The sequence below is a fragment of the Mastomys coucha genome, unplaced genomic scaffold (genome assembly GCF_008632895.1).
Source record: "Mastomys coucha isolate ucsf_1 unplaced genomic scaffold, UCSF_Mcou_1 pScaffold5, whole genome shotgun sequence".
In the NCBI taxonomy this organism is placed as follows: Eukaryota; Metazoa; Chordata; class Mammalia; order Rodentia; family Muridae; genus Mastomys; species Mastomys coucha.
In genome coordinates, this window is record NW_022196911.1 from 89,364,741 (window position 1) to 89,385,455 (window position 20,715).

The window sequence follows — 20,715 nt, forward strand, 5'->3', positions numbered from 1 at the left end:
AAAAAAAAAAAAAAAAAAAAAAAACATAGCATCCTATTTATGATTACCCATATACTTATAGATTTGGGGCCATCTCATGGAGTGTGGCTAACTATCCATAGCTCATGGCTGGGAATGGGGGCTTGTAGGCACTTCTCTCCAGCTGGATTGTTGACTGGGAGGATTTAGTTCCTTTCTTCTGCAGGCAGCCATAGCTGATGTGAGTTCATGAGAGCAATAGTCATAGCCAGAAGACATTGCTTTGCTCTTGTCTTCATTTGGATGAACCTGAATTCTGGCTCTTAGAGTATTTCTGTCCCCTATTCCAAGATGGTCCTGAACCTTAGGGGATTGCTATAACAAACTTCTTTAAGATGAACAGGTGTGGTATCTAGCTACAATCCCAGCAGAGATGGAGTCAGAAAATCAGCAGGTGCAAGCTAATTAGATAGAATAACTGGGGTGGGTGAACTTCAGTTTCAGTTAGAGATCCTACCTTAATAAATAAAACATAAAGAAATTGAGGAAGACACCCAATGTCCACTTTGGGCCTCTCTATGCACCTGACACACACATGCATCTACACAACTGAACATGAACTTACACAGACACAAAGCTGCAGAAGTCCATAGCAACAGATGTGACTCTGATGGCAAGTAGATCAGAATGGAGCACTATTTGGTTGTGGGTAATATTTCCTTATCTGCTTAAGAACCTGACTCTTTATTGCAGAGCATAGGGGCTATCCATTAACTTGCAGAGCCTCTGAGCCATGAAAAAGTATGTGAAAAACTGGGCAGTGAAGGGAAATATCAGCTGTAGGGTCACTAACTGACAAGACAGACTAATAGCTTTGGTGAATGTAGAATAAATGTCTGACCGCCAAAATGGGGACAGAGCCTGCACGATCCTTCAGGGAGGAGAAAACAGACACATGAAGGCATCTGGGAATTCCATTATGGACTCCCAGTAAATACACCTGTGAACCAAAAGTTTCCCACTTTTATGTGACCGATCTTTTCAGCTAATTTAATGATTTTTCACATGCAACCAGTTTCTTAACTGGAGCGTAAGAGGTTCATAATTTGTAGAACTTCTGTAAGATCCATGCATGTGTACCCCCATAAAAGTTGTAATGTCAATCACACTCAAAAAAATTAAAAAGCTGGGTAGATTAAAGGTTGCCACTTGGATGAGGAGCAGATATAAACTGGGGGCACCATAGTCTTAAATTATTTCTGCACCAAGTCTCCTTGGAGTTTGGTAGCCTCAGCAACTGCCCAACTAGACCACTTTATAGAGAAAACAGATTTGAAAGGAAGATAATAAGCCAAGCTACCCTCTTCAGTATGGTGGCCACTAACCTCCTATAGCTATTGCGCCTACTCTTCTGCCAGGAGCCAAGAAATACTCTCAGACACAAAACTCATGAACACTCAGATCCTCAATATCAAAAGGTACTGTATTTGCATAAAGCCTACATACATCCCCTTATATTTTAAATCACCTCTATACCATTTAAAACTTCTAATTGATGAAGTGCTATGTCATTGTTTATAATACTATCGAAATATTGACATAAAAATGTATGTTGCTTGTTTACAACTGATGTGATTCTTTTTTCTTTCAAATATTGTCGGCCTGTTGTTGGTTGAATCCCTCAGATTCAGAGCTCCCAGATGGGGTAGGCTGGCTATGTGTAACATGTTGTGTGTCCAAATTGGGATGTGCCTTGAAGTGTAAAAGACACATTGAGCTTTCAAGACTTGCAGTGGGGGAAAAGAGTGTAAAATATCTAATGAACAATTTTTGGATTGATTATATATTGAAATAATACTTTGGATATATTGGGTTAGATGAAATATATTCTTAATGTCAGTTTCACTGTGTTGTTGGTTTGTTCATGTAGGCACTAGAAAACCGTGAAGGTGCAGCTTATAACCACGTTCTATTCCCATTGGCAGTTTCTCTGTTGGACAGGGCTTTGTACTCTATCTCATGGAGTACATCATGTGCAAGATCTCCTTTGTTTATTTTAAAAATGGAAATATGAAAGTATACTTGGTAGAATGTGTGTTATGCATGCACGGCCCTCTTCTCATGCCCCTGTTTATAGGCCGTCTCCATCTTCAAGGTACCTAAAAGTTAAGGCACAGTGCTCCCTAATCAAGCCCCAAGACCCCTCCACTCCCTATTGTTACACACCTGCCTGCCTCACTTGGGGACATTCTCTGACAGCCACTTGAGTACAGTATGGATCCTAGCAGCTCACAGCGAGCAGGAGTCCACAGGACATGCCACTCAAGACAAATCCCTGAGAGAAAGAGTAGGAAAGATTACATTTGGCTCATGCTTTCAAAGATAACAGTCATGGTTAACTGGCTCCGTTGTTTCTGAGCCTTTGGTAAAATAGAACAGTATAGTAGAAGGTGTGGAGGGCAATGCTGCTCATCTCATGGGAGCTGATTTGGAGAGGGTGAAGAAGAGAGAGTGGGAATATAAGATCAATCTTCCCCAAGGCTCCACTTCATACACGAAGGCACCACCAACCATAACACTATCATTTTATGAATATGTCAAGGAATGGGCCCATTGGTTAGGTCACAGCCTTGGTAGACATTTACTTCATGGTCATTAGGACCAGCAAATAGGGACCAAATCTCAATACACAAGCCTACTGGAGAAACGCTTCATATCTAAACCACACCATAGGAGATGAATGCCAAATAGTTAACTTGCATGCAATGAAATGATCAATAAGCAATGGGACTTGACATCTAATTATGCCCCAAAGCATTTGCTGTTTCTGGTTTCTTTGAAAAAAGCAAGCACCAAGGGTGCTAACATCTGACCAGTGGGACTGATGATGCCCATATGGGGGGATGCTAAGGAGGCAATCTATATGCTCCATCCCCAGTGCCAATGCTACTGAAGTCCATGGGCTCCATTTAAGAGGCATTTTCCTCTTAGGAGATAAGAGTTACTGGATATGTGAAGTTATTTGCCTGAAGCCCTGTGAATCAGGGATTGAATTAAATGACATTACACTTAGAAATAACTGTTCTAAGGCAAGTTTCAATGTGTTAATTAAAGTGACCTAACCTTGGATTTTCTCAGTTTAGAGAAAACTGGCGGCCCCTAAATGAATCAATGTATAGCCCTCTACATATGTCTAGAAGGAACTTAAGCAGCACAACTTTATAACTATTAACATAATCCCTTAAGGCATAGAAACGGGATAAGAGACATCATTCTGTACTTGTGTCCACACACCCCTAGCATTGAATATTTGTTTGATTCTGGCCAGAATCCCTCAGGACAGGGGTTGCAAAGATGCTAGCAGATATCTTTGTCTCACTTCGTACCTATCATGTCACATAAAGAATGCACTTGCCTTAGGTACCCAGATGAAGCTCAAAACAAAATTTGATCACCTCTTGTTTAAATAAACAAAAACCTTATGCTGCTCAGATGCTAAGAATAAAACAAGAATAAAAATGCAAGATATTAAATATATGTTTTGCAATATATTAAGATACAAAATATATAATAAACTGTGTTAAATAGATATGGTTTATATGTTAAAATATTTCTAAAAATACACACAAATACTACAGATGTGCATGTTCAACTTAAACCAGATAGGAGCTAGTGGAACAGAGAAATTAGAAGCAGTTTGTTGACAGCCAAATGCTGCCATCTTGGTTGCAGTTGCTCTCTGCATCCACAGAGGACTCCAGCCAGTCACTGGGGACTCAGAAAATTAAATCCAGACAACCAGCTGTGAGTGACTTGGCAAGAACTCTGCAGGCTTTCGATGTGACAATTGGAAAGGACTCCCATTTGGGAACTCATATACCAGAGCTGTAGTGGGAAAACTCATTCTCCCTCTATGCTCAGGGTTTGGGCAGGGCTGCAATGCCAATAAGTTCCTGTTCAAAACATTGTCCAGTATAATGCTACTCACATTCATGGTCCCCTTGAGGACCATGGGAGAGAGGAATCCAAGATTCACTAAGTTCAGACATTGGTGAAACAGGCAATGTCTTACACACCTATTCTCCATTTATTCATTCCATCATTAACATCAAAACCAATCAGGGTCAAGAGGTTCTTTCTGGGATGGCACAGCCTCATATCCCTGGAGTTTGTGAAGAAATGATCCCTTATTTGAAGAGTCAATATTATCATAAACTGGATCTGTTTTTTATAACAGTAGAATTCACATAGTGGTAAGCAGCTTATATGACTGTTTTATTATCTCTTTGTCCAGGGCTGATTAAAAGAATCCTAGTCTTTACACAGGCCAAAACCAGGATGGCTCAGATGAATAAGAGGAAGATTAGATTGAGTGATGCTAAGGAAGGATCCTCACTCTATCTTCCCTGCAGGGTTTAGAGTGATGGGTATGATCCTGTCCATTCCCAAAACTCCACAGCCTTTTACCTTCTCAGTATCCAGTCTCTCCCTTCCTAACCATTATAGTAAAATGTACGTAACATAAAACACTTGGACAGGTACCGTGTAACGTCTACCATCTAGATGCATAATGTCATGTTAAGTGGCATCTGGAAGCATCAGGATAATTACTTTCTTTTTTTTCTATGGGTTATAGTTTTTCTATGTAATATACCAATACTGTGTACATGCACTTATCCCTTCAGTACTGTGTGCATGTACTCAACACTACTTTAAACTCAGTCAGTATGCATCAGCAGAAATAGTTTCCCTGAATAGAAACACTATAATAACCACACCAGTTAACATGCCACCATGGACTGGGGAAAGTACTCAATGCCCTGTTCCCAGATGAAGAGCTACAGGATGTGGAGGGCTTCTGAGAGACGGAAAATCGGTTTCCTCCAGGGACAAACTTGCACATAGGTTGTCCGTTCCAAGTAGTCAGCCATGGACACATGAATGTATGAGCAATACCAAATGGAGAGTATGCAGAGTATAGAGAGAGAAAGAGCGAGAGAGAGAGAGGGAGAGGGAGAGAGAGAGAGGGAGAGGGAGAGAGAGAGAGAGAGAGAGAGAGAGAGACTTTGTGTGTGTGTGTGTGTGTGTGTGTGTGTGTGTGTGTGTGTGTTAGACAATAATAGTTGAAGATGAAGAGATCACGAATTAGAGAGAGAGAGATAGGGCCATATTGGGCAAACTGAAGGGAAAAGGAAGGGCAGGAGTGATGGAGATAGACTATTTATGTACAAAGTTCTCAAAAAAATTATTGATTTAGAAACTTTTTGTTTGTTTGTTTGTTTGTTTGTTTGTTTGTTTGTTTTTCGAAACACAGTTTCTCTGTATAGCCCTGGCTGTCCTGGAACTCTGTAGACCAGGCTGGCCTCGAACTCAGAAATCCACCTGCCTCTACCTCCCAAGTGCTGGGATTAAAGGCGTGTGCCACCACTGCCCGGCTTTGTTTTAGAAACTTGAAATAAAAATTGAGAGAAAAGAAAAACAAAAGAATAAAAAGAAAGGAATCAGTATATGAAAGGGAACATGTGATTTTTGTGTTACTGAGTCTGGATCACCTCACTTCATGTAATACTGTCTAAATCTTTCCATTTTCCTGTACATTCCATACTTTCCTGGGGGTTGGTTTGTATGTTTTGTTTTGGTTTGGCTTTTCAAGACAAGGTTTCTCTGTGTAGCCCTACCTGTCCTGGGACTGACTCTGTAGACAAGGCTAGCCTCAAACTCAGAGATTTGCCTGCCTAAGCCTCCCAAGTGCTGGGGTTAATGTGTGCCACCACTGCCCACATAGCGCCCTGCTTCTGTAGAGCTGACTAAGAGGTTCTCTTTTTTTTTGTTTGTTTGAATTTTTGTTTTGTTTTTGTTTTTGTTTTTTTTGAGACAGGGTTTCTCTGTGTAGCCCTGACTGTCCTGGAACTCAATATGTAGACCAGGCTGGCCTTGAATTCAGAAATCTGCCTGCCTCTGCCTCCCAAGTGCTGGGATTAAAGGCGTGCACCTCCACTGCCTGGCTGAGGTTCTGTGTGTGTGTCTGTGTGTGTGTGTGTTATGTTTTCACTTTCCATTCTTCTATTGCTGGATATCTTCCATTCCTTCCCTTGCTGTTGTGAATAATGCAGTGTTACAAGCTATTTGATCACACATGGTGAACCCCAAGATTGTAAACTGGAAAAACCTGTGATGCGGCTTAGCCCAAGCACACACCTTTAATCTAAGAGCTAAGCAAAGTCAACCCTAGATCAAGAGGCAGAGCAAGCAACCAGCTGACAGGGAGTGAAAGTAAGTAAAGAGAGAGGGGGGGCTGGGAGTTGAAAGGTATTTAAGACAGTGTGGAGGAGGAGCTCCTTCCTTCCTTCTGAGATTTCCATATCAGCTCAGCGTGGTAGGAAGGTCAGCTGGGTGCCTCTCTGAGCTAACAGGCTTTCACCCCAGCATCTGGCTCCTTGAGTCTTCCTTGGTAAAATTGAATGGCTGGGATTTTGTTTCAGAACAGCAATGCAGCACCAACCATGGAAGTGCAGGGGTCTCTGGTAGCATCAGAGCATCCAAAGCCTGTGGTGATGCATGGGTGGATCCACAGACCTGTTGCCAGGGCAATAGCCGCCATATTCCCAGAATCCATTGGGCTCCCCTCCCACCTTTACCTGTGGCCGCTAAGTCAAAACCCATATATATATATACATACACACACACACACACACACACACACACACACACACACACACACGGGGAACATTCCTCCATATCTCTCTCTCTCTCTCTCTCTCTCTCTCTCTCTCTCCCTCCTCTCTTTCCGCGCTACTGCCCCCCTCTCTTCCTCTCAATTAAACCTCAACCATGGAACTGTTTGGGCCTAGTATGTGGTATGTTCTGACACGACCAGTGGTTCTAACACATCAGTCTCTGTGATAGGATGTAGTCTTCTAGGCATGTGCCTGAATGGTAGAGCTGGATCTGCTTTTAATGCTCTGAGTATCCACCATGGCTGCATTAGTTGACAATAAAAAAAAAAAAAAAAAAAAAAAAAAAAAAAAAAAAGGTGTGTGTATAGGTTTAGACCATGAAACTAGGAAGGAGATCATGAGAAGGAAAAAGAGCTATTCAGAAATGTGTGGGGATGGGAGCAAAAGATGGTGCAAGACAAGAAGTATCAAGAAGGCTCCTGGGATGGGTGTAAGGCTAGGGAAGGAAGGACGGGTAAGAAAACAGTGGAAATAAGTAAATTTTCTTTGAAAAATGCCATAGTGAAGCCTAATTGTTTGTAAGCTGATTTTAAAAAATGAATTTAAAGGAAACCCAGGAGGGATGGCACCTCTGATCAATGAACAAAGTCAGTGCTAGGGGAGACAGACTGGGGGTGAGGGGGGGGGGGTTGCCACTAGCTTGGACCTGTCTCAGTTTTCTGGTTTGCTGGCTTTGATTATTTCTGAAGTCCTTTTAACTCTAGACTCTGTTTGACCCTCTGTTTTAGCTCTAGACTCTGTTTGACCCTCTGTTTTAGCTCTAGACTCTGTTTAACCCTCTGTTTTAGCTCTAGACTCTGTTTAACCCTCTGTTTTAGCTCTAGACTATGTTTGACTCTGTCTTGCCCACCTGTGTATTCACTACGCTGCAGTGTTGTAGATGATTGGGCTACAGAAGATCCTTCCACACCTCTCCTCTTCCTTGAACAATGCCCCCACCCTCGCTGTGCCAGGAGAACCAGCTGCGTCTGTCCATCCCCCACCCACCCCCATCCCCAGCTATTTGCATTCAGTCTTCACAAATCATCCCTTTGTGCTATCAGGAGGCTCTGCTGGAAACCAAGCTAAGCAGCATTCTTAAATTTCTTCTACTCACTAATTACATCACAAAGAACTATTACACACTTCAGCAGACTAGTCAGACACAAGGAAAAGACACCTGACTTATGACAGGCTGTCAGCCACTCTTCACTGACCCTTCTTGGCACCCAGCGACCTTCCCACTTACGGGATCAGACCTTCAACTGTGAAGCCTACACTGGGCATATATGCCCATCTCTCAATTCTCAACAGGTGGGGACTAAAATCCTACTCCCCTAGGTCTAGAGTCACTGCCACCCCTAAAGGTGTCCATCCCAGGCCTGGGCAAATTAAACGCATTCTGTCATATCTGCATCAATGTCACTCTTTGTATAAGTTGGTCCCTAACTCTGGAAGCTACATTGAAACTACAGGGTTTCCCCAGTTCTTCCAACTGATCAATTGCTCAATCACTGAGTAAGCTGTAGAATATCCCAATATCCTAGAGGAAAATTCCGCCTCTTGTGGTTCCCCATGGAGAGATTTTTAAGTAGTCTTTTAGCCCACTTAAGGCTCTTCATCTAAGGATAAGAGATAAGCCAACCTCCCTCACAAGGTCAGTGTAAGCATTAGATGAGATAATAAATGTACTGTTATCAAGAACACTACCCGGAATGTGCCAGTCACTGCAGCCACCAGGGATGCCTTGCATATCTTCCACCTAGTGTGACTATAGTCGTATGTTTTATGGCAACAGCAAAGACACAATCTGCTGAGTTAGGCCACATCTCAGCAACGTAACCGCCCAGTAAGCACAGCCTGTGTGCCAGCTCCACACAGAGAGGTAAACACATAAAAAGATCGTGATGGTTTGAATCTGCAGAGTTCTTCACCGGCTCCTGTTCTGAACACTCACTCCCAAGCACCAGTTGAAAGGCTGTGGGGCCTTTAGAAGAAGGGACCTGACTAGTGGAAACAGATCACAGGGGCCAGCCTTCCGAAGGCCACACTCATCCCTAGCTCTGTCATGCTTTCTCTGCTTCCTGGTTGGCTACCACAGGAATAGATGCTCTCTCACAAGGGATCCCTGTCATGACCACCACGATGCCTTCCCTGCCATGATGGACTGGGGCTCCCTGAAGCCATAAGCCAACATCTATCCTTCCCCCACATGTTTCACAGTGACACAGAATACAACTAACACAAAGACTGTGGTTAAACTTGTTTTCTCAACCTCTAAGTGTTTGACGTGTAGCAAGCACACAAATTAGAGGAGTTCATTGTATTTAACTTACATTCTGCATTACATGCTGGTCATCTCCCTGAACCCTTCTTTCACCTAGCCTCCCCACCCCCTATTTCTACAGCACCCTTCCTTGTCCCCAAACTGTTCTTGATTTCTTTCTATCCTCATACCCACTCAAGTGTCCACCATTCCATTTTAAACTTCTACAAGGTCTTCTTATTGGTATCCATACATGAGTGAGAACATGCAATGCTTGTCTTTTCTGTGTCACTCAACATAATGATCCTGAGGAGTAAGTTTCTAACATCTACAGGACCACTGAGAAATCAAGTGTTCTCTCTCTCTCTCTCTCTCTCTCTCTCTCTCTCTCTCTCTCTCTCTCTCTCTCTCTGGTATTTTCAAAAGTTGCTTTCTGACTCTTGAATCATAGTAAGATAAGAATTTAGTCCCCTTGCTTCCTCCCTTGTGCCCTTGAGCAATTGATTATTTAGCCTGGTCGTACCTAGTTTCCTCATCTAGACAGTAGAAGGGAGATGAACATGATGTGACAATGAGTCTATAACCCCAGCCCTAGAGTGATAAGGCTAGGTAAATTGAGAGTTCAAGACCAACCTGCTTTATAAAGCAAGACCCTGTCTCAAAGACAAGAGAGCAGAGGACACAGAGTATGAGACAGAGACAGAGGCCGAGACAGAGAGCAAAGCAGCACCTGCACAGGTCTCATGGCCATCATTACCTTCAATACAGTAGGAATCCCATTTCTTCTGCTGACTCCATTTGTGGTACTGCATGTTCACTTATGAAGCTAGAAATATTCTTCCATTCACCCCAGGATACTTCAGGTAGGCTCCCCTGTGAGGAAATGTAACAAACACTTCACATTAGCCTTGTATTACATCAAACAAGTAACTACCTCATATCTTGGATGCTCTAAGAGCAGCATTCACTCAGGCTTAGCTTTCTACAATAAACATCAGCCCTATATGCATGGTGTTCAAAGGACCTCTGGTATGTTTTTTTTTTTATTTAGGCATTTTAAAGATTAATACATCCCATATTGGGGAGATGGATCAGTCAGTAAAGTGTCTAGTACAGAAAGATGAAGACCTGAGTTCAGATCCCCAGAATTCCACAAAGAAAATTCAGGTGGTGGCCCACTCCTAGAACCTCAGTGCTGAAGGCATACAGCTGGTAGGGTCCCTGAAGTACATCAGCCAGCCAGCCTAGTTGAGTCTATGAGCTTCAACTTCAGTGAGATCAAGGTTGCTGGCCCTTAGCATACCACCTGCCAACTGTCTGATTCCATAGAAGTCGCTTCTGCTCCCCTCAAAAAACCCTAACTAACACGAGAGGAACGCGTAACATCCTAAATGTCAAGCCAGTGCCTGGCCCCTCCAGTACCAAGCTGCTTCTTGATCAAAGCACAGTGATAGCACATTGCTATAGCAATTTGTAAGGAATCGATCATTGGTTAAATTCATGGGTTGAAGAGCGAGAGACACCTGGAGTTGGGCCCTGTTTCTCCAAGGATGGTCCTTTGTCTCAGGACATGAAAGGACCCCAGAAAGGGGGAAAAGAAGGTCTGCTCTATGAGACGCTGCCATCTCTCACATGGTTTAGCCTGATATCTTCCTACCCAGAGAGAAGAAAATGCCTCAGGTCTAAGAGTGGTGCTGGTTTGTTGAGGATGAGATTGTGGGGATTTAAAAAGGAAATTTGGGCTGAGAATTTAACACCCATTTGGATACCAAGTAAGGAGTCACACCGAGACACCATCTGCTAGTGGCCAATTGAAGCCAACTTTCCAAGAGTGAACTGTCTCTTACTTTAAAAATGCACTGACCAAATTCATATCCTCTAATATGCTGCTGTCCATAGAGTGAGTTAGAAGATGAACCCACTAACAAGAAACCTGATGGAACATTAACCACCATACCAGAACCGTGCTTGATCTACAGGGGCATACCATGTTATAAAATAAACATGGTGGATTTGAGGATGTTGAATTTTTGCTTTTTTATTTCAGTTTCTTTTTTTATGTTTGGTTATTTGGTTTTGGTTTACAAAAGTACATTATTTTTATAGAGCCCTATGTTATTGATGTTATTTATTGACATACCATCTCCATAGGCATATATGTTCTACTTCCATTAATACAAGAAGCTCCAACTAGTCTTAAACCAGTGTAAATGTCTGTAGTAGGGGAAACAAGGTCTTCTCCAATAACAATCCTATTATTAAACACACACACACATACACACACACCCAAGAACTGCATGAGGCCTTATCTATACAGTGCAGAAGAAATAACATCCCACACCAAGCTTTCATGTGAAATTGTCTCCTGCCAGCTGTGTGTTCATTCTGGAAAAGTCACTAAAGCCTTGTGAACCTCCCTGAAATTGTTCCTTTTTAAAAATGGACAAAACACACACACACACACCACACACACACACACACCACACACACACACACACACACACACTCCCACCTCTTGCCTCATGTTGTAATGAAGCCATATAAAGAAGAGAGCTGTGGGGCAGCCAGAAGCAATCTGGTTATCCCCCACAGTTTCAGCTTCTCCACTCATGACTGCTTCCTGGTTGTGCAGAAGCAAACTTCTCCCAACATGCTGTGCACCAAAGCCATTCATTGGAAACACAGTAATTAGCATTGCGATGAAGTGACATTGGTACTGTGTTAATTACTACCATGTAGATGTACTGTTAGATTCGGTTACCATACATAACATTGTCAAGCCTTTATTTTTAAATTAAAGTGCAACAAACCATACCCTGGCTACACACATTTTTATGATTAATACAAATTAATGTTATTTCACTGTGTAGGGAAAGGGTAGAGATAAGGAGATGTTGCGTCTAATTGTAACCACATAATGGTATAAGTTATATATGCCCCCAGCTGCCTGCACATTGGGAGCTTGCATAAGGAAGGGTGAGATCTGTGAAGACAAAGATCATGTATGCTCCTCATGGTATCCCAAGCTCCTAGCACAGCCAGAGATATGTGACCATTTCTGAACATGGATGAATAGATTGCTAAAGAGTGGAGGTGTGGATGAAAATGAATGACTGAATGAATTAAGATACAACTCTGTTATAGAGGAGACTCTGGGGAAAATAGAGAGCTAAAAGGCACAGTGATTTAGTTTTGATTCTCCTGGTTCTGTTTTGCTTTTTAGTCTTCAAGATGAGCTGTCTGTTCCCCATATCTAATCCATAGAAGTCTAAAGAGAGAGGCAAGTAGATCACCTAAAATCAGAGGTTGAGGATCTTTCTCAAGTACCATTATCATCCACCAGGTTCTGAAAAGGGAAGATGGGGGAGAACCCTTCTGCATCAGTGAGACGTGTGCAAGAGCCAAGAGAGAGGAAGGAAGAAAAGGAAAATGTTTGACCCATACAAATATTATCTACTTAATAATATAGCTTCATGGGGAAATTAATTTTTCAGTTTCCATTGTGAATAAAATACACATCACTTAAACTTTGACATCCTGATCATTTTTAAGCTAAGCAATATTAAACATGTTCATGTCACTGCAGACCCTCCAACCCCACCCACCTCCAGAACTCTCTGTCTTGCAAAGTTGACACTCTATGCCCACTAAACACTAACTTCCATTCCCTTGCTGACCCCAACCTCTGCAATCTCTATTCTGTTTGCTGCCTCTACAATTTAGTCTGCATTTGACACCTCGTATAAACGGGATCCCTTTATATCTAGAGTGACTACTAATTAGGAGAGAGGCCTGTCACTTGACTGTTTTGAAGTTGGCTTATAGTTTTGTTTTGCTTCCCAGCCCTTGTTCCTGGGAGGGAATTTGTGTTATGTCTATTGTATGTTCACGGAACTTCAGCTTTATAATATTAAGCAAGTCTTCTGAAATTACATAGCTGACAAGAAGTGAGTTGGGAATCTTTTGACATCAAAGACTCAGGTTCTTGCCTTTGCTTTGCATCCTTGCATCCAGGTGTTTTTGAAACACTAGAAGAAATGCAGGTGAGCGTGGGACATGGGCTGTGATGGAAGTTTTGTTCAAATAGGCAATGATTTTCTTTGGACACATTAGATAACTCCAAGGAATGGGTTGAGGACATGAAGCTGAACATGGAGTCCAAAGAGAAAAAATAAAAAGGAGGGAAAAGAAGAAGCAGAAAGTTCCGTAGTAGGCAGAAATAAAGAGAGATGGGACTGGGCTGAGAAATATTCTGAGTATCAGATGGGGGATCGGCATGTGATTCCCTTCAGATTAGCCCTGAGGCTACGTTCTCTGAGTGAGGACCTGAACTCTCTGCATGATGTCTGCTGCTGAGACTGAAGAGGGACCTAACCAAAACATCTGGACTGAGTGCCTGGGACTCCACAGCTCAGCAGTCTCCTCTGGGGTTTACCCCTAGTCACACACAGGGGCTTTCTCATCTCTCAGGTGGATCTCTTAAACTCTCCTCATGGCTTTTTCCAGTTTCTTACACCTGAGATGTTTTTTTTTTTTATTTTAGCTTTTACACCATCTCTGCCTTCTAAACAACTATGATGAGAAAAACAAGCTAATCTTCATAAGGTGCAATTGACAAAATAGTTGTCATAGCTGGTGAAAAAAAAAAATCTCTTGAGCCCCTCCCTTTGAGTTCCTGAATGATAAATGTGACTTATGACCCATCAGAAGTACCTTAGAAGACAGGCACGGAAGGAAAATGTGTACTTCTGTACACATAGATTTAGCCTGGTGTGTCATCATCAGATTTAAATGGGTCTGTCATGCGCCTGGGTTTGGGGAGAAAGAGAAAAAAATGCTTGTCTAATCTGCTTCCCGTTGCCTTGTAGGTCAGTGGGACCATGTACAACACTGGAAGGCATGTGTCTCTCCGCCTGGACAAGGAGCACTTGGTCAATATTTCAGGAGGGCCCATGACATACAGTCACCGCCTAGAAGAGATCCGGCTACACTTTGGGAGTGAGGACAGCCAAGGGTCTGAGCACCTCCTCAATGGACAGGCCTTCTCTGGGGAGGTACGTGCACCTGCCAAAGTGCTAAGGCTTAGGGCCAACTTGTAGGATTCCACGCCTACGTAACAGTGAAATAACAGATGGGAAGGCTCCCTGGAACCTGAGAAAGAAAATCCATGCCTCTTTTCTTCATGTGTCTTTTGCTTGTGGTTTTCAGTTTCCCAGAAGAGGCTACAGTGAAACAATATTTCCTTCTGAAACACTAGCATAAGTCTCTTGGAACTCATGCCCTGGCATGTCCTAGAGCAGTGATTCTCAACCTTCCCAATGCTGTCACCCTTTAATACAATTCCTCATGTTGTTGTGACCTGGAACAGTAAAATATTACTTTGTTGCTATTTGATGACTGTAATTTTGCTAGTATTGTGAATTGTAATGTAAATATATGACATGCAGGATATCTGATATTTGACCCCTGGGGGTCATGTCCCACAGCTTGAGAACCACTCTCCTAGAGCATTAATTAACCTCACCTTTCCTGTGCCTCTTCACTTTCACCTCTCTGAGAATCAGCTTCTCTTGCATCTCGTATGACAGCATAGCTTCCCTTCTGGTAAAGTGGGTCTTGTTTGCCTAAATATATAATGCACTGTGAAATCAATGTCAAGGAACTGAAGAGTTTGCCTGACATTCTACAGAATGGAAATTCCACTGTGTTACACCATTGATGATGAGTGTGACCATGTACCAACCATCAGCCCAGACCAAAAAATAAATAAATAAATAAACCAAAACAAAGCAGCTAACCACAGTTTCAGATGAGAGAAGAGATAAGGTTTAACCAGACTTCATCTGTGACACTTGACCTAGTTCACTCTTTATATGCATGGACAATTATAACTTAAGGAGCAGGGTCCTCAAATAATAAGTAACCAGCAACTAGGTTCCTAACAAGGGTCCTCAATAACTGATGTCAAAAAGACTTTAAAATTTCCAAAGTGTAGATTATATATGGTCTGCTTATCTTGCTATTGAAGGTCATGGTTAAAGCTGGCAATTTTATTTCATGTGCTAAGGTCATATGCCATCAAATAGGCCACAAGTTTAAGAAATCCCTCAGCCAGATTTTGATATGCATTCAAAATCCATTGGCTGTGAGTCCGCCTAGGGTCCCAACTAGTTACTAGGGATACAAGGATTTAAAAATAAAAAGGGAAGAAACGAGTACTTGCCCCAGAGAAGTTCAAAAGGAACTATATTCAAATCATTGAAGTATAATGGCATGCTGAAATAGAGATGTACAAAGGCCTTGGCAGCCTCAAAAAAAAAAAAAATGACACATTTTACTTGAAGGGGTCAGGAGATGCTTCACACAGATGGCGCCCTTTGAACTAAGCTGTGGAAAGAAGCTATGGAGAGTAATTTTAACACATCAGCTTCGGAGTCAAAGGACCTGAATTTGTAGCCCCTGCTTTGATACATACCGTGTAATCTGGGGACATCACTTGATCCTTCTAAGGCACAATTTAGACACCCCTCAAAGATATTTTAAAGTTTTAGTGGGACCCTGGATGTAAGAAGTACTCGGTTGGTAGACTTAAAAGAAAAGATAAGGCAGGGAGTGAGGGATAAGACGAGAAAAGGGCCTCCAGGCATGTCAGAGCACTGTGTTCTTAAGACAGTGCATGTAGATCTGTCATCTATTAATAATGACTGCATAGACAATGGGCTTCAGCTGCAGTATGAGATTCTCTCTGTAGGGGGAGACGTGTAAGGATTGATTAAGGAAGGAACCAAGTAAAAGAAAACTCTCCTGAACTAGACCATGGCAGGAAATATAACTAAAGTCAGGCAAAACCTCACGAATCGGCGACACTGGGGGAGGTCAATCTCAAGTAGGGCATCTTTAAAGATAAATGCTTCCATATGATAATATGAACTGTTTCAAAGTTTGCTGTGACTTTATCAGTTGACTCTCTTGTTCACTGTTGTTATTTTTTTGTGTTTTTTTTCCTCCTTCTGGACTGTCATATTCCAGTGCTCACCACAGCACTGCTTCTAAGTAGAATCATTATTTAAACGAGTGGATAAAAATATAGATGGCCATTAGGTTAAAAATCTTTACACCATTGCTTCGGTTACTTCAATGTTTAAAGTAGGGTGGTTTGTAACATGTACATTAACAACTTGTAATTTGGATACATCTCAAAGCCTTAATGGATACATAATCATTTAATCTCAGCATATTAATTTCCCAAGACCTATTACAGACCATGGGGACTAGGTGCTTCAAAGAATCTATGTTTAAAAGTTCCCAGAAAGACAGGCCTGGGGATGGCTGTCTGAAGTACCAGCACTAGGGAGAATGCACAGAAGCAGGATGGTCATGAGTTAGCCTGAGTTACACAGCAAACTCTACCTCAGAAAATAAATAAATAAATAAATAAATAAATAAATAAATAAATAAATATTCCCAGGGGAATCTGACTATGTGGCAGTCTTGTCCATTCTTGAATGTTCATTAACAATTACATTTAAACAGAGCAGCAATTAAGAAGTAATTAAGAAGAATAAGAAGAGTGGAAGGTACTGTCAAAATTGATGCTGGGTCCTTTCCTAGACCAGATGAACCTGCATCTTAGGCAGTGTGCTCTGGGTCTGCACCATTGTGAAACTTCCTGGGGCATATTGGTTAGCACCCACCATGCCAGTTACAGTGCCTGAGAAGTCCCACTTTTCTAATAGTAACTGTCTTGGGAATAGCAAGCTAGGCTACAATATGGGTTAAGGAGACTTGGGCTACAGCTTTCTAAGCACACACAGCCACACATACACACACGCACACACACACACCCCTACCTGCAGGTTAGGCCTGAGCATCACCCTCACATAAGTATAGCCGTATCTTACCCTGGGCAGATCACACTGGTATCAGTATATTTCTTTCCATGTCCCTCAGTTTGCATGATCTATAAGCTTACCAGCATATAATGCTAGAAACCAGCATTTTGGAGGCTCCAAAATAATCTTATATGAAGATTGTGGTGCATGCAGTTGGCTTTGGCGATATTTAAGCTGCTCTAGTGAGCAAGAAGAGTTAAACCCCTATGTCACATGAAGGGAAAGACCTAAGGCCAATTGTGGAAGCAGCAGACTGTAGACATTCAGCTTTATAGATGTTCTAATGATGGGAGCTATCTATCAATGAAATGAGTTTGCTTCTGAAAATAGTGAACTCCCATTGCTAGATTTATTAAGCCCCAAACACTTCTTAAACAATGGGTGAACTATTAGCTTTAATGTACCTTCTAATTACTAAATTCTACACAGTCCACAACTTTCTCCCAGAAACTCCTTCCAGTTAAATTCCAGTTAGCCTCAGGAAAAGCAAGTATTAATCACACCAGTTTAACTTTTCCTGTTTCTTTTGTACTGCCGTCAAAGCCTCCTTCGGTCTCTGTTTCTGGCTGTCCTTTGAGAGGACCCAAGTAGACACTTCTTGCAACAAATCATGTGTTTATTTTGTTGACAGTGAGTAATATATTGCCCTCTACCCCATCTATCATTGCTGATCATGATGAGTCAATTAATATCAGGCATTTTCCTTGGCAGACTGCAGTGGCCATTGTCTGAAAAGCTGTACGCTAAGCCTAGCCTTGTCTAGTAAGGTTATTATAATTGATGATAATCATTTGCTTTGTTTTATAAAACTGTGTGGATGTAAGACACCATTAGCAACTGCATTTTTTTTGTAAAAATTATTCATGTCCTACATGAAGAATTCCTGAATGCCTTATTGGAGGTTGGTGATAAATGAGTGTATTCAGGGCTTCAAATGTCTCAATTTTTTAAAAGGTAGGGATTAACTGTTTTTAATAATCAAGCTCCTTAGCTTGCTAATCATTTTAAGTGCTTAGATTAATATCTAGTATAAAGTGGGTTATTTGTAGGAAGAAACAAAAGATAATATTAGGAAAGAATCATGTTTGTGCATTAAGTTCCAATAGTAAGACTAGACAAGAAAAAAAAATCTTTCTCTTCCTCAGGAGAAATCGAACAATTTCATCTTCAAAACCTCCTTTGAGTTCTTCATTCCCAAGGGATAACGTAGTGCCCTGGAAACTGCACTAGCCACTTCACTGGGCATCTTTGGCCCAATCTCTGATTCATTTTTTTCTCCTCTCTGTGGCTTTTGTGCTCCTGTTGTGTGCTGGGCTCTGAGCACACAGCACCCAGTTTCTACTCAGAAATGCTACAAGGCTACTGAAGAAAACAAGTGTTGAATACACATGTATGTGTGTGTGTTTGTGTATGTGTGTGTGTGTGTCTCTGTGTATGTTTGTGTGTGTGTGTGTGTGTGTGTGTGTGTGTGTGTATGCACCCGCGCGCACGTGTGTATGGTTATACTCACTAATAGTGTGGGTATATTTAAGGTTTGTTCCAAGAGAAAATGATGAAATAGCTATCTTGGATCATAATAAGGAAGAATGACGGGCAGCCCTTCCGACCGTCATGCTTGCTCCCTCTGAGGGTGACGTAGCAGCTCTACCCTTCCTGCATCTCAGCCTCGGGAGTCTCTGGAGTCTTCTCTCCCTGCCTTTGGAGCAGAACTGGAAAGTCCATAGGTGTTGCCATGGTGATGTAGGTTATAGTTTTCGTTAAAGAGGGAGACTAAAAACCACATGTGAGATATAGGATGGTTTATGTTTTGTATCTCTGAATCAGAAAAGAGACTATTTCATGATCAGTAAGAGAAACAAACAATGCAGGCTCAATCTCTTCAAGGAACCAATTACCTGCATCCTTGAGAGACTGCTTCACATAAACAAGACAAGCTGATAGTCATAAGCAACTAAAACCAAGTTGTCCTGGCATGCACCAGAATGTGAGATGGGGGGAGGGGCACAGTAAACACACCCCATGATAGGATTGGGGGGGAAAGGCAAACTGTTTAGCGCTCTGCTGCTTCACTGGGACCTCCTGGTAAAGACACTTTATTGGCCAAATTAGAGATTAAGATGAAATAAGAACTGGGGTATGTACATATCACAAGAATGTGGATAATAAACAAGAAAGTGCTATGATGTGGTGTATGCCATGCATAAGCTCCACCCTCCACTATGAATGTCAGATGCATGTCTCCAGCCATCATCTACCTCAGTCTCCCTCTTCTAGCTTCCCAAGATCCCTTCTCCTTCGTCCCCAGCCACGCGGGTGCTGCCTCTTCTTGCCTTACAGAGCAAGTTGTATATCCCTGAGTGGGAGGCCTTGCAAAGTTATTACCTTTGTAAGTCAAGAGCTAAGAATGATTTAAATTTTCAAAAGTTTGTTTGCAAAAATAATCAAAGAGAGAATCAGAAGTAGTAAGCAACAGAGATTATGTGTGGCCTGGAAAAGTTCAAAATATTGTTACATTTTTTTTCATTTTTTTTATTTTTTAATTGATTATTTATTTACATTTCAAATGTTAGCCCCCTTCCCAGTTTCCTCTCTGAATACCTACTATCCCATCCTCCCTCTCCCCTACTTCTATGAGGGTGCTTTCCCACCCACTCCTACCTCAATGCCCTATCATTCCTACACTGTAGCGAGCCTCCTCGGGACCAAGGGCCTCCCCTTCCATTGATGCCAAATAAGGCCATCCTCTGCTACATATGCAGCTGGAGCCATGGGTCCCTCCATGTATACTCTTTGGTTGGTGGTTTAGTCCCTGGGAGCTCTGTGAGGGTGGTCAATCAATATAATGTTACCAATCACTGTGAGTCTTGTATCTATTTATTCCCACTTCTGTGGGAACAGAAGTTCTTTACTGATGGGAATTTTTGTTTGGTTAGATCTGTATTCCTAGCACTTTGTACACTGAGCACATGAGGCTAGTCAACACACGTTCACCAGATAAAGTCATCTGAGTAAACCTCTTAAGCAAAGAACGATTGTGCCCTAGACACCATGTACCGGATGCAATGTCCAACATACAGTAAGTCATGTTTGTGAATGAGTCAGTCACTGAATGAAAACTCAATCAACTGTCAGTGTCCTAGAAATAAAAACTTTAGAGGTTTGTATTTTTTTTTTAAAAAAAATCCCGTGTTGGGTTAACTATACAGGAAATATACAAAAACATTTAAATTGTAGCTGGAGGGAGTGGAAAGATGGCCCAGTAGTTAAGAGCACTGGCTGCTCTTGCAGAGGATACAGGTTCGATTCTTAGCACCACATGGTTGGTTGGAATTCCAGTTCCAGGCAATATGGTGTCCTCTAATGGCCTCCCCGGACATCAGCCATGTACATGGGGCACAGACATGTGTGCAAGACAAACACCCCCAAGTATAGAATACTAATTAATTAATTGATTAAAGATGAAATGTTTGGATAAAAGTTGCTGAAAGCTTCAAATGCCCTTAGAAATTGGGGTGTAGGGGAGAGGTAGAATTGTTGGTGATTATTACTAAGGAATATTCTCTAGGAGAATATGCTTTGTGAAACTTTTAAAAATGGATTTATAAAGTACCAATCTATATCTACCCCTTTATATGGCAGAAGATATAGAAGGATTAAACAGTGATACCCTGAAGGGATTTCAGATCCATTAGAGGGACAAGGCACAGATTTGACTCACAAATGGCTACAGAAGGAATGTCATTGAAAATACCTGGTCACTGTCTACCTGCTTTGAAAGTAACTCCCATTTATCTCACCCAAAGAACAGATAGTGACTATCTACCACAAACAACAGTGAATAAGACAGCTATAGATCTCTATCTATCAGGTGTTTCCCATCCCG

General features: G+C 41.9%; 1 protein-coding gene across 3 annotated transcripts in view; it reads left to right on the top strand.

The window, feature by feature from the left end:
- Positions 1–20,715, top strand: part of Ca10 (carbonic anhydrase 10) — a 494,944-nt gene that overhangs the window by 376,182 nt on the left and 98,047 nt on the right. For all 3 annotated transcript variants that reach the window (XM_031354912.1, XM_031354911.1, XM_031354910.1), the window contains exon 5: positions 13,809–13,994. In XM_031354912.1, the coding sequence (XP_031210772.1) occupies positions 13,809–13,994 (186 nt within the window). The remainder of the gene's footprint in view (positions 1–13,808; positions 13,995–20,715) is intronic.